This window comes from Diadema antillarum, unplaced genomic scaffold, assembly GCF_040938485.1.
Source record: "Diadema antillarum isolate AM-2024a unplaced genomic scaffold, OU_Dant_1.0 seq00001039_RagTag, whole genome shotgun sequence".
Classification (NCBI taxonomy): Eukaryota; Metazoa; Echinodermata; class Echinoidea; order Diadematoida; family Diadematidae; genus Diadema; species Diadema antillarum.
Window position 1 is genome coordinate 1,339,694 of NW_027271870.1, and position 15,764 is coordinate 1,355,457.

General features: G+C 37.2%; 1 protein-coding gene across 1 annotated transcript; it reads right to left on the bottom strand.

Annotated features, from left to right (window-relative positions):
• On the bottom strand, nt 1–11,569 carry LOC139742954 (uncharacterized protein MT2135-like). Its single transcript, XM_071653462.1, has 13 exons — nt 11,558–11,569; nt 10,295–10,357; nt 9,458–9,544; nt 8,278–8,313; nt 7,767–7,812; nt 7,294–7,430; nt 6,468–6,608; nt 4,938–5,075; nt 4,403–4,498; nt 3,840–3,916; nt 2,132–2,320; nt 862–1,048; nt 1–216 (listed from the first exon to the last, which is right to left on the bottom strand). The coding sequence occupies exons 1-13, from the start codon at nt 11,567–11,569 to the stop codon at nt 1–3; spliced, it is 1,425 nt and encodes a 474-aa protein (XP_071509563.1).
• Nucleotides 11,570–15,764: the final 4,195 nt, after the last annotated feature.

A 15,764-nucleotide genomic window follows, 5' to 3' on the forward strand; every position in this document is an offset into this window, starting at 1 on the left:
TCACGTGAGAAAGAAAGGGTCAAAGACTGATGACGTCATAATCATCACCATCACCATCACCGTTATAATCAGCAGCATCACTGTATGAGGAGCTGCCAGGATGCGTGCTGAACTGGTGGGGAGCGGAGGAGGAGCGGCCTCGGTGGGGAATCGACCGGTGAGCCAAGGCGAGTAGTTCAACCACACTGAGCCAGTCGTACTCATGGCTTCGATCAACTACGTGGATGGAAAGAAACCGCGACATCACTAGTCAAAACTGTCATAATATAATAACATTCACAGACAAACACAGAGATAAATACAATTTCGAAGATGCAGAGCGTTATTAATCAGTTTCATGGGCCTTTCTTCTTGAATATTTTAAGGTAGATTACTTCTTCTATGTTACATTACTTTCTCTCTTTTTTTTAAATTATCGGAGTATTTATTCTATGTCTGGTTTCACGTAAAGGAAACACAAACACATAACATCATAGCCTGTATAAATATGTTCACTTAAAATCTGTACTCCATGATTATTGTTAGAAACTATTCCCTGTTATCACTCTATTTCTCTAATAGCATTATTTCGCATCGTTTCTCCTTTTCATTATCTTTGTTATCATCATCTTTTTTCTTTTCAGTTACTATTATTATCATTATAAACATTATCATTATTAACATTATTGCTATCATCTTTAGCATTAATACTATTACCATCATCATCTTTTTCATCATCTTCATTATTTTACCATCACCATCACCATCCTTTTACTTGAAGGTATCACTATCAATATTTTCTGATAAATCCCTTAGTAGTGCAAAATTGATATAGCAGACAGAAAAAGCATGAACATCAACCTATATGTGTCAAGGGGCCACCTTTTGCTGTTGGTATCCGTTACGCGGCACGCTGAACTTGTAGCCAATCGGACACAAGGGCTGTCTGACGTCATACGGCCACGTTCTCTCGCTGACCGTCCATTCCTCCGGGTTCGACGAACTTTCGCAGGCGTAGCTGAGCGAGCGCACGCAGTCTGGCGAGGTATACCATCGATGGTCGACGTGGCTGCATGATGACATTTTATGACAGTTTAAGTTCAACACCAATATATAGGATTATGTAACGCCAGAAGAGATCCTTGTCATTTGATCGGTTGTTTGACATTGATCATTCGGCCCATTTCACTATGACGTCATCATCCGTGCAATTCTGGCTCCATTTACAGTGCAATTTTGGATCCATACGATTTTTGCTCCATTGCATGCTCGCTAGTTGAGAGCCCGGGGACACTACGCGGGTTACGCGCTTGCGTTTGCAGTGTGTGTATGCGACAGCGCGCTATAGCGTAAAACGCTCATTGAGCACTCTCGCGATCTCAGATTTTCTCCTGTTTCTAAATTAATAAAACATCAAATGACGAGGATCTATTATAGGCGTTATGTAAAACAAATAATAAATGTTTTTCATTCGTGTAATGGACAGAATATTTCATTCGGTGAAAGATGAAATGTTTGATCCATTCAACGAGGCGCAGCCGAGTTGAATGGATCATTTCATCTTTCACCTCATGAAATATTCTGTCCATTGCACTCATAAACATTCATTATTTGTATGATATGTGATATGTGTAAAGTGATATAATCATATTTCTATGTAAATAATAATTGAACATCATATCTGACAACGTACGTGTATGTAGCGAGTGATCCTTAGTTTCGAACAACAGCTATAAAGGTGTGGGAAAAGTGCGATACCAGTGGCACTTTTCTGCTGCGTGGGGCAAATTATTAACTGCATTATAATTGCTGTGTTCCGCTTTGCAACTACTACTATGTACAACTACTTTTACCACTACTTCTACTACTCCTACTCTTTCTACTACTACTACTACTACTACTACTACTACTACAACTATTACTACTACTATATACTACTACTACAACTACTATACAACTGCTACTACTAATGATATTACTATTCATATTACTATCGACACTGACATTACATCTACTGCGTTAAACAACTATAATATTAACAGAAGCACAAAGAAGAACATACATCCACATACATACCCACCCACTCATACACATTATACACACACACTTTTCAATTCATACAGCATGATCTCATTTCCTGAATTATATTCACCTGAGCATGATACAGGAGTCTTCATCGAGCTCCAGACTTGGTTCCCCCTTGGCCCAGGTGAAGACAGCGGTCTCCATGAGTTGTGGGCTGACCATGTCAGTGGCCGGCAGGTTGATTCGACATTTCACCATCTCCGAAAGATCCGTGATCACTCCGACTCTTGTAGGTCCGTCGTAGATGGCATCCAGTCTAAAAGTAGGAAGGTAATAAAGTAAAAGTTTGCAGTTTATTATATCTTTAAATACCCTTAAAATACGATTTTCAGTGCAGTGGCGGATCGAGGAGTGGGGGGGGGGGGGCGGACCAGCTGCGTGCCCCTCTTTATTTTTTGTTGAAACAAAATGAATAAAAAACAAGGGGGCGCGTGTGCCCCCTTTAATTTTGATAAGGCGTCTTCCCTTCATAGAATTCCTGGATCCGATATTAAATACTGTATGTCACAATCACATGATTTGCAAATTAGACAAGGTGCTGTCATCATCGCTTTACAAGTTTCCCAAATGACCTGCACAAAAACCTTCACTCTATGTTTTTGTTTTCAAACATGAAAATGTATAGAGACATTTTTCACATCGATTATTAATGTTGTGTTGCTCCAACCTGACAATGATGTCTACAACAAGAAATGAATTTAAAATTGCAGAATTCTTGACTTAACGCATATCTGTGAAAGGAGAATCTCTGTCTCTTCCAAAAAAGCCAAATCTACTTACGCTTTCCTGTTTGTCATTGGTCATTATCAACGAACCCTTACTCCTTATTATACTACAAAACGATGACCACCTACCATCAAGGTGAAAGCGATGATTATTATGCTATTAACGTTGTTTATGATGGTAAAGATAATAATGATGATGATGATTATTTTGATAATAATAATGATGATAACGATAACAATACTTGATAATGATAAGGAGGAGAATAAGATAAAGAAGCAGCATGTAGCAAAAAAAGCTGCTGAAAACTGCTTATCCAATGAAGGCGAGCCAATGAAGTAAAATGGAGTCAAAAGGGGCCTGAGCTTTCGATCCTAGCAGAATCTTCGTCAGAGGCAAAATGACAAACAGGCAGGGAAAGCAATCACATATAAGGACTTCACACAACAAGAACAGACAGGGACAGGCTGGGTACACAAAACAAAGAAAACAAAGGAGAGGGTGGGAAGTCATGGGCAAGGAGCCCAACAGGTAAAGGGAGGGGATTAGAGCGAGCAGGAGGGTGGACAGACAAAAGGCAGAGGAGAGCGGACAGACAAAAGGCGGAGGAGGGTCAGTGATGATCATGAGGATCAAGGAGGCAACCATTGAAGGAAAGGATGAATAGGGAGGCAACATCAAAGAAAACAAGGAACACCAGAAGGATATGGAAAGGGAAAGAGTGAAAAAAGCAACAGCAAGGGAAGGGGGGGGGGGGGCTGAACAAACAGGGAGCCCTAAAGGTGTACCAGGAGGAGGCAACAAAAGGAAGTAATCAAACATATCAAAGTATATACACATATAGTAATGGCAAAAGTGACAATGGAATAACAGTAATGAAAAGATAAGAAGATAAAGAAGATGATGAATACTCATGATTATCATTGTTATTATCACTGTCAATATGATCATCAGTCTTGAATGTTACGTCTTTATCTGTTATCATCATGATCATCATTGTTACAATCTTATCATGATTTCTATCTTCTGGGGGTTTCCCCCTCAAAACTTACACGTAGTGCGTGGCGTCGCTGCGAAAGCGGCGGCAGTTTGTGCTGTTCTTCCCGCCACACTGTGGGTACGACGTAAACTGCAAACGAGCGGACAGTGTTTATGAACAAACATATATCTAGTAGCAACATTTCGATTATGAAATTCGTTTTCCTACCGAATTCTTTTTTTTTTTAATTCCTACCGAATTCTTAATAACCCAACCTCTCTATTTTCTCTCTTTTTGTAACTGGCAGACGGAATCTCATCAAGTTATCCCCCTCCCTCTGAAGCCAGCCACTATTTCATGATTATGCTGTCTCCGTGTGACTAATTTTACATACCATGTTTATCATTTTGTATTGGTTTCGAAGTGCTGTTAGAAATCTTTGATCAAGGGCATTATATATTTTATGCATTTTCTTAATAACTTTGAAAGCGTCAGTGTCACGTTTATCGAAATTTCATCCCTGCTTTATGACAAATGCTTTACACCTGACTTCTTTTAAAGAAAAGAAGACCCAATAGAAATGGAAAAACTATTGTAATTAAAAGATAAATATATGAGTTGGCTTAATCTACTTACTTCTTTCGCCCCGGCCGACTGGCAGCCTTTGACGTGCAGGTATTTTCCCTGGTGGGTCATATCGGGATTCCCGACAACAACCACCCGTTTTCCATCCTGGAAAAAAGAAATCAATGAGGTCAATCAAAGTATACCAGCTGCATGTGATGAAAGATCAATTTGTTAGAAATAAAGGCTGCAATGACGCACAGTTCGATGTAAAACAGGAATGTATATAGTATGGTACCCAAAGAATCACATGGATCATCAGTCTTTTGGTGATCGTATCAACTGCCAGTGATGACAATGAATTCTACCCACAACTTTGCCTTATTCAAACTTTCCTTCATTGCATTGATAGTCGACGTCGTCACAAAAAGGGGCCTATGAATCCAAAACTTAACATTGCAACCAGCACTTTAAACAGCACATGCTGTAATATTGGACTGTGTTCTGCATAACATTTTCAGCATTTTAGACAACAAATTGCCACGCATGCGTGCTTTTACGAGTGTTTTTTTGTTTGTTTGTTTGTTGATTGGTCTGTTTGTTTTACCTCTCTCATCCTCCGTAGCGTCGGCCAGACTCCTCCGTAGGTATCCCGGAGATCGGCGGGACTCAAGATGCGATCATGACCCAGGTATCTCTCCAAAGGACCGTTCACCTCGGCGTCGTGACCCTGATCGAACTTCTCCTGCGTATCGGGAGCGATGACAAGGAGACACATTTGGCTTCATCTTAGGCATAAGCCCTAATAAGTTATTTAATCACACGACAGCCTTGGCTTAACAATATTAGTAATGCCCTAATGTATATCTCTACATGAATTGGACATTTCTTCATACCGAAGAGTTGTCACGTGTACACACTCAGCAAAAAAAAAAAAAAAAAATAGGCACACGTCACAATGAACACTCACGTAAGAAGAGACTTTGATGCACGCGCGCACACACACGACCACACACACACACACACACTAAAATCTAAACTCTTGTAAACAAACTCGTGTGACTGCTGGTTGTCATCTTGCATAAAAGTCGACAGTTTTAATATGTTGACGTGCAAACTGGTAGAGTTTGCATTGAAGCGTTGATACTTGGATTTTTAGAGTTTAGCCACCAACTTCTGCTGTACTTTAACTGCTGGAATATCTTGGAAGAATTTTATCGAAAGCGTTGTTTGGATAATAGAATGGCTTTCGTTTGGTAGTTGCTAGTCTCAATGTACAGCCAAAGTGATATACCTACTGTTTTTAATAGGGGGCGAATGTTAGATATTGCCACAGTCCTCCCCCCCCCGTGTCAAAAGCCATTCTGCAATAATGAGGTGCAGATTTATGACTGAATTCAGTAATAGTATACGATCTTCGAAAATTCTTTTATTTCATTCATTGAAGTTCTGAACCACACTTGCTTATTATACTGTTATAGTTACAGAAAAGTGTAGTCTTGTATAGGTTCAGTGATCACGGATTATACTCCCATAGAATATATACTATACATACAAAGAATTAATTTCCCAAAGCAGGTAAAAAGTTTAATGACCCACAATAATTTTAGATGCCTATTGCACAGTAACCCATAAACATGTTTGAATATGCGTGTCACCTATATAATACTTTATAGCAGGTGAAAAGATTACTGAATAACATTAAGCCTGAAAAATAAGTCGGTAATTCTCTAAACTAGACATCTACAGTAATGAAATGAATTTCATTATTTTTTCACATTAAAAACTGCAACATGAAAAAAAAATCCAATGTCCTTATATATTCATTCTACAGTAAGGAAATGAATTTCATTATTTTTTCACATTAAAAACTGCAACATGAAAAAAAAAATCCAATGTCCTTATATATTCATTCTACAGTAAGGAAATGAATTTCATTATTTTTTCACATTAAAAACTGCAACATGAAAAACAATCAAATGTCCTTGTATATTCATTCTACATAATAGTCTATCACCTCTACTCATCGTTTCGGGTCTTTTTTTCTCTCTCTCTCTCGTTTATTGTTTTGTTTTGTTTTATTTGTTGTTGTTATTGTTGTTGTTGGGTTTTTTTTTTGTTACGTGATTTCACTTACGTCCAATCGAATCTTGACGAATTCTTCTTCATTCCCTGGCTGGTCGAGCCATTGCCCGATGTCAGCTATGACGTCAGAGAAGAGAACGTTGAACTCTCCGCACCCAATGGCCAACGGTGTACCCAGATGAGCGATCCGCATCTACACGGGAATTCCCCCAAAATGACGGCATGTCACACAATGGACAATATTGCCAGTGATTGCGACGCTCGCTAGCGTATAGACGCTTGAAATCACAATGGATGTTTTTTTTTTTTTTTATTTTGTCTGCATTGAATGAGAAGTTGTTGATTTTTTCTTCGCTTTCATCCCGAGCGTAAAGGCCGAATGAAGCGTTACATGAGATAAAACAAAAACAAAAAACAAACTAATGCTAGACAGTTTAACTCCTGTCACTCAAGTTGACTACCGTGAGGGGAAAAAAAAACACAAAAATTTTGGATTTCCTTTTTATTCGAAAGGATGGAGCAGAATCTCCAACACCAATAAAATTAAAACATGTTGAGTTAGTATGACTGAAAGGGAATTAACATGACATTGTGTTAAATTGGAACGATGTACATGATGTTTGTGATTAATCTCAGTAAGTCCTATATTACCCAGTTTGAAATCAGCCTTTGAATACCGAAGTGTGAAATAGTTATGCATTATAATGTGCAAAATGTATTCATGTGCACCGTACAGAGCATGTACGATTTGTGTCTTCCCTTCATTTACTCATATTTTCTAGTGTTGAAACGTGGCAAGCTTCTATGCACATCAAAGGGTAATGGTGAATGATTCAGAGGTACATAACATGCTGGGGAAAAAAAAAGTTGTCACTTACTGCGTCTGCGCACCACCATATATCAATGGATACCGCCCTCACGCCCATATTCAATATGTCGACGATACTGAACTCGTGATTGGCTAACCCAAGACACAGCTCGTCGTAAGGCGGGGGCCAGTGACACGTGTCGAGCGCTGTAGATTTTTAAAACAAGACGCAAGTACGATTTGATAAATATTCCAATAAATGTTAACTTTGACCTTGCTCAAAAGGGAACAGTGAAAACAAAGTTCATTATGATCTGATTTGAATGACAGGTAGATACAAAGTTAAGAAATCATTTTCGTATATTCTTTAAAACAGATATCATTCAGATCACGCAGGGCCTATGCAAATATAGTAATAATATCATTGCCTAATAAATACACTGTAATTAGTTTGTAAAGGTTTAAGTTCTGTAATCTTTCTGGCATATCAACCAGCAAGTTTAAATATTGTACATGGTCCACTTGGGCAATATTTCCTATTACCTCCGTAAGCAGGCCCATACGCCCTGTTGTTGAAAGCGTTGTGCGACTAAAGAAAAAGAAGACAAACAAAACACTAAATATCACAACTTATAGTCATGTTTATTTTATCTACAATAAGATGTGAAAGAGAATGAATTGAATAAAGATGCTCACTCGAATCATCATTTAGTGGATCGTAAATCTTAGCTAAAAGCACTGCTGTTTGGTCACGAAAAACGTTTAGCCACCTTAATATACAAACAGTGCTAGTATTATGCGATATATTATGCACTTACAGGAAGTATCATACAAATATTTGTTGGCATAATGAATTTAACATATTCTTTGCCATTAAATACCTGCGTAACTATGTCACACTGAGTAGAATCACGATACAATGTACTTGGAATGAACTGCTATCCCCCGTCCGAACCCGTATTTAGAGTCCTTTACACCAACACGGCCCATCCCAGCATGATCATGATGATAGTGATGTTCGAGTAAAAATTCAAATGTAACGTAAATCACTTACATCGAATATTTGCATGTCAGGAATCGGCATATCCACCTATTGAAATGAAAGAAAAAAAAAGCACTAGTCTATTGTACCTCGGTGAACATGCATTATTGACCATACATCCTCCAGTTCACAAACACAAGAGACTGACAGGAAGACAAGTGATAGTCCAGTGAAGGGATTTTGAAGGATTGAAACAAAATGTAAATCAGAAAGAAAACAAAAATGCATAATAAATTAAAGTCACTTTTTTGTGTGTGTATACAAACATATGATATTCTCCTCAGGATCACACACACACACACACACACACATACACTTTTTTATAAAATTTCATTTTTGGATCCCCTCTCATAACACCGAAATGTACATCTCTCCACGCTAGATTTCCAAGATCTGCCATCTCAAACCTATCTATCACTTTCTGCCACAAATTCTTAACATACACATAATTCCAAAATAAATGTTTTTATGTTTCTACCGATTGCTCACAAAAAGAACACCGGCTATTTGCAACGAAACCAAACTCAAAAAGATTTTCCTTTGTATAAACAACTCCATGTAATAATTTATACTGAAATTCCCTGAGTTTCACACACACATACACACACACACACACACACACACACACACACACACACAAACAAGACCGACCACTTCCAGAGCCAAAGTAAATAGTTACTATATATTGTTTAGGCCTATATCAAAGACAAGACCCTCATGCATATAGTTTTGTTGTCAACCCTGGCAGTCGGAAACATGCAGAGCCTCGTATTCGACCTACATCTTCTTGCTCGTCTTGAAACCACTACGGTGGCAGGTGCTTTGGCAAAGAATTTGGTACACTATGGATCACACAAAATTTAAAGTGATAACAAACAGAAGAATTCTCGACGTGAAAGATGTGTGAACATCAAGTACAAAGAGTATTTGATTTTGGTGCCATTGTCCTCCAACTGTTAATGATAAACGCCGTAAATTTCAACCAACAACAACAACAACAACAACAACAACAACAACAACAACAACAACGCCTATGTGCCCGATGGGAGCAGGCAATTAAACCTTAGAAGTTGATAAAAACATACACAAAAACAAACAAACAGACCGGCAGACACACACAACAAAGCACCACCCCCCCCCCCCCAAAAAAAAAAAAAAAATGTAAAGGGAGAGTATTATGAAACACGCTTACCTGTAATTCTCGCTGTGTTTTCAAAGCGAACTGCAGCCATGTTTCAATCTTTAGTGTGCCTTTTCCGCATCTCCCGTAGTCATCACACTATTTGGGAGGTGAAAACAAAGCAATATGTATTAATTAGTCCTGTAATCAAACGTGAAGCTACCTCCCAACCAGAACTTTATTGTATTCTCAAGCCAAACAAACAACAAAAATAAAGTAAATATTTATGAAATCTTAGTTGATTGTGAGCAAATAATCAGAAAGCCCGATGAGGAGTTAGAGTATTAAACTATCTTGCCCATTATTCTGTCTGGATTTCCAAAACTGATCTTCATCTTCTTTTACACCAGACACTGAAACATTACGTATAAGATCATATTATAGTGTATATACACCGGCGCATGTAAGCAAAATGTGAGTGTTTAACTTTCACCTTTACATAACCCTTACTATCATAATTATTCACTAGTACTGCTAAAGAACATTATCTAAAGTAAGTTCACGACTTTGGCCTACCAATATCGGTTCCATTATCATGTCAATAATCAAAGAAGATATTTACGATAGGTAACGAAGATTAGATAAGATAAGAGATCATAAGAGATGGTGGTAATGATTGATAGATAAGAAGACGCTCATCATTAACATTGCCACCATTAGCATTATTCTTAAAGAAACCTTTCTTCATGAAAAGCATGAGTGCGGATCGGTAAGAGAAAATGACAATGACAAGGACAGGGTCAACCTAGGCATATACAAGAAGGGGATTTAATGAATACGTTGTAATCCTGTTCACCTTAACAGATCAAAGGTTAATGTTACGAATCACACGCAAAAGAAAGGTCTCACCTCACAGTCGACATCTGCACTCAATCCACGACAACCAGCTCCCGTGCATCGCTGGATCGACGTCTTTAAAAAAAAAATGTGAAAATTGCTGGGAATTCTTGTAGGAACAAAGAAGAATCATGCTTCATGAAACTAAATATCTCTTGGTGAGCCTCAGCCGGTCGTCTAATTCACATTGATCATTACATCTTCAAACTGACATTACTATAACCTTTATATTATCATGAGAGTATCATAATTCAGTATCAGTATAATATAATATATAATATCAGTATAATATCAGTATACCCTGAAGTTCTTTGTGTTTATAACCCCATTTATGTATACTTCAACTCCATTATAGTAAGGCCAGATATAGGATGAGAAAATAATGTGTTCACTGCAAAATTGGTATTATAAAAGACACTTATATTAAGTCATCATCATTCATTCATGCATAAAATATATAATACACAAAGCGGTTTGGAATTATTTTTTGTTAGCTCACAGTTACTTATTCAGACACCTTGTCTAGTGGAGATCTTTGAGTGCTGTATAATGCGTTACATCTGACGTCATTCAGGCATTGTATTATCTACGCAGCGTAAAAGTTTCGCGTCAAAATATCAAAGCTTTTGCAGCTCTTTTATAAAGAGGAGTTGGTCACTTGGTCGTAATTTGGCAAAAAGGTGCATGTCAGAAAAATATAATGTTTTGGGTTTTTACCATTTGGGGGGTTTTCGATGCCGAAATTTTCATGTGACAAACTTTCGTAAGTCATCGAGCCTTTGTTTCCGAGATATTTGGGACTATCTCTGTATCATTTTATCAGTTTTCCTGCTTTTGATTAGGCAAAAAGGTGTATCTCTATACATACACCTTTTTGCCAACTTAAATGCACGATTTCTCACGGTGTATGTGAAGATACACCTTTTTGCCAAAATAGCGTGGGTTGCAGTCCCCGAAAACGTGGTTTGGCAAAAAAAAGGTGTATGTCTCTAAAAGTGCTAATTTCTGAAGTATTTTTTTAAAGTTTGATGCAAGAAAATTATCAGGAAATGAAATTAGAAGTGTATACTAAATCCTGGAATCAAATCCGAGCGCTGCACAGTTTAGATGGCTTCTACGATCAAGGAAACTGCCAAAACTTTTAAGTCGATTTTCTCGGCTTTGTAGTTGCTGTAAAACGGCAGACATACACCTTTTTGCCAAAACACGAAGTCATGAAGTCATATATTTGTCACTAATTCAGACCTTATACATTATATCATCATTATTCCTCACTTCCAGCCCCATGGCTGAAACCACAGCATGTGCTCTACAAAAGTTGATAGTCGGAACACTCACCAGCATTAGAAATGTCGATATTAGGGTCGACCGCCAGTACATCGTTGCAAGGATTTTGACGAGACGAATTATTTCGAGGGAAATGCGATACTCGCCTAAACGGCAGGGACGAGGCGCTAATTTTTGACACACGGCTTTTTGTAAATAGTTATCCAGTCAAATGATGGCCAGATTTGTATTTGGATGTAATCAGTGATAGATTAGTTACAACGGCGTGCAGTGTGGAAGTGCGCGACTTAACCGGTCATTATCTCCAAAAAGCTTTATCTACCTCTTCTATAGTGGCTTCAGTATATACAGTTCAGCAGAAGTATTCTTTGTACTTTGTTCTGTGTGTATTGTTTGTATTTCCCCTTGAGTGAGTGAGAGAGAGAGAGAGAGAGAGAGAGAGAGAGAGAGAGAGAGAGAGAGTGTGTGTGTGTGTCTGTCTGTCTGTCTGTCAGTCTTTGTCTGTCTGTACATGTCTCTCGCATGCATTCTTATTGTAACCCCCTCCCAAGTTCCTATGTGGTAAAGAACAGCGCATGTTGACTGCAACGTCGTATGAAAAAAAAAATACAATCATATGCATTCATCATTAATTCTTTCATGCGCAAAACTACAAAACACACAAGGCTGTTTTGAATTTCTTTACTTTTGCTTACAGCTACCCCTCAAACAATATCATCAATTAACATTGATGATATCCCATTAGAAAAGAAAATGAATTCAAAATTTCTAGGAGTATATATAGATGAAAGTTTGACTTGGAATGAGCATTTACATCATGTTACAACGTGTATTTCTAGAAATATAGGGATAATTTCCAAGCTGAAGTTCTTTCTTCCTCGTTCAACTTTATTTCTATTATATAATTCCTTAATTCTTCCATATATAAGTTATTGCGATGTTGTATGGGGTACTTGCGGCTCTACCAAAATAAATTCTATATTTAAATTACAAAAGAAAGTTATACGTATTTGTACAGGATCGCATTTTCTGGCTCATACTGATTCTTTATTTCATGAGCTTAAAACATTGAAGGTTTTTGATTTGAATATTATTCAAGTAGCAGTAATTATGTTCAAATATATACATCATCAACTTCCATCATCGTTTGATAACATGTTTAGGTTCAATACTTCTGTCCATTCGTACCCTACTCGTATATGTAGAAATTTCCACCTTTTGAATCCCAAATTATCAGTGACACATAAATCTATAAGACATTCGGGTCCGGATATTTGGAATAATCTCCCGGATAATATAAAGTCTTGTTCAAGTATTTATTCTTTGAAAGCTTCACTTAAACGATATTTGATACAATTATATTCTCCAAACCAATTGAGCTAACAAATATTTATAGTATAGATTGTCATCTTATTGTCAATCTCAATTTTCTTCCTTCAACTGCATCTTGCACTCTCACCTGCAACTGCACTGCACTCACCTGATCACCTTCCTCCAAGAGAGTTATGTCGTTGGATAGTCATTTTATGAGGCCTCCATCCATTTCAAGCTTAATTGCTTATGATGGTGGTCTCCTGCATTCAATTATCTCTGTTGTTTACTGAAAAATACTGTATATTTTATTTTATGTTTCTGTGTATCTACATTGCTCAATGCAATCACCTATGTGAATCTATTTATGTACTGTTATCGATTTATTTCACTGCACTTGTTATTCTTCGTCTTTGTACTTTTTGAAGTTTGCATTCAAATTGCATCTGATTGAATGCAGAAATAAAAGCAAACAAACAAACAAACACCTTATCCAAACATAATTATGTTAAAACCATCTTCTTCTTTCTATCTTTCTTGAGTTTCTCAATATCTCTAATGTATCCGTTACCGTCCTCACCCGTACCTTCACCCTCGCTCCTTCATCACTCGTTTCTTTTTATCCCCTGTGCTTTAACTCATGCAATCTAACTCTCTCGACCAATAGATCATTATACCTCTTGATAGTTTGTGTTGCATATGAATGGCTTTTATTTCTACTGCATGCTTTAAACAGTTGATTTCCTAATCTCCAAACATTTCATTATTTAGAGTATGATTCTTGTAGATTATGTGTATAACGTTTGAAGTTTATCAGATAGTATCTCTTCCCATCTCCCTGATATTACTGTATATCTCGCATTTGATCCAAACATTCTTATCTATTTCTCCCTCTCATCCCATCTCTTTCTTGCCCTTTTTCTGTAAGTGTATGTGGGTCTGTATGTATGTGAGTGTGTGTGCCATTGTTCGCTGTACAATTAGGGTTTGTTTCTTTTCAATCTTTAATTTCAATCATTTCTTTTAATGACTTGAATGCTAGGTGTTTGATATCAAGTTTTAACTTCCATTTTCTATGACGAATGAGCACTACCCATGCAGGATAGATTTAAGCGCTCTCGTTATTTGTGTCAAAAATGTGTGACCATTTTGCTGCTTTGTACAGTGCCATCGACTTTAATATAATATCATATTTGTATAGGTTGAATAATGAATAAAGATCGTTAAAAAATAGTGTGATACGTTGCATTGAAACGCCGTTTGGTTTCTTTTGTGTTTTTTCTATATTACTTTTTTTTCTATTCGAAGATCTGACGCTCCAGGAATGGAAAGGGTCCCTCTGGCCTGTTATACCGTATACCCCCCCCCCCCCAAAAAAAAAAAAAAAAAAAAAAGAGAGGATAAAATATAACGGGACCCTCCACAACGATGACTTTGAAATTAGTGAATCAATCCAAATTGTTTCAGGGTGGTATATGAAACTATAACTTATTACCCACATCCTATATTCCGCAAACCTCATCCCATTTGCTTCGGTGGTCAAAGAGAATAACGGTTGAGAATGATAAAGGGTGTTAAGTTGCCACTAAACCCAGTGTTCAAGACCACTCAACGCCCTTCTCATTCTCAACAGACTTAATGAGGATCTTTGTAGAGCATGTCACGGATATCTTTCCTCCAAGTTCTGTCCACTGTGTTCACATATTAATCAACTGTTGTTAATTTGCAGGTCCAAGAGCAACCAAGTGCTAAACTTGTAAGAAACAGGTCTATGACATACTTCACAACGACTCACATTACTCATGGTTTTCTGCAAAATATAGGTGAGATGTTATATTTTAGAGCCTGAAGTAGTATTTAGACAGTTTATTTTTGGGGGGCACATACTGTATACATAAACGGAAAGTTAATTCATCCTCGGTGCGAGGGTATTTCATTTTTTTTTATCCTCGTTTTATACTTAAATATTTATCTAAGTATAAACTGAGAATAAATTGTTAACAGAGCTCAGAATATTCTCTGTTTTGTGTATGGGCAATTCTTGTCTCTCTCTCTCTCCCTCTCTCTCTCTCTCTCTCTTTTGTCATACACTGGTGAATACGATTTATGTTCCTCTGGATTGGGATGAGTATAACTTAGACAAACGTGTGAAAGATGTATTGAGATCATCGTTTTCCGCTGTGCTTTTGAAGTTGTTATCATAAGGCTGCTTTTTCTTAATTTACTGTCCATCAACGTTAGAATTCATTAACATTGCATCAACAACTAAAAAAAGGGCAAAAACAAAAAACAAAAAAACCCGAACAAACAAACAAATAATGGAACAATTCCATAACAAGTCTGTATATAGGCTTCATGAAATTAGCCGTTTATAGAAAAGTATACAAATATAGTGAAAAAATTGACCCAACATTATTGCAAAGTGCTTAGAAAAGACAAATATTAGTAGGCACAAAACCAAGGGAGAAGCTGTTGGCCTCTCACAGAGGAGATTGCATGGTAACGCACAAACAATTCGTATTTTTACAGAAATAAGAAATGACGTAAGAATTCTTGATTCGTCTTGACGGATGATACAGAACTATGTCATCGTTTCAATGGAGAACTAGAACAAAGAGATGTAGCAATATTAAGCAGCCATTACGTCAAAAAGTTTCCATGCTCTGACAAGGCTTATATACTATGATCATGTAACAGATAGCAATATTACCTTTGAAAGAAAGAGAAATGAATCAATAATCATCTCAGTATCAACCCATACATACATGAATATTCGCAACTTTAGAAATTCTCATTTTCAATAACCTTTTTCACATAAGCAATTCCATACATATTACATGTCAATTCAATCTGTCTTTCCTCCTAATATGCCTGTTATTTTCGA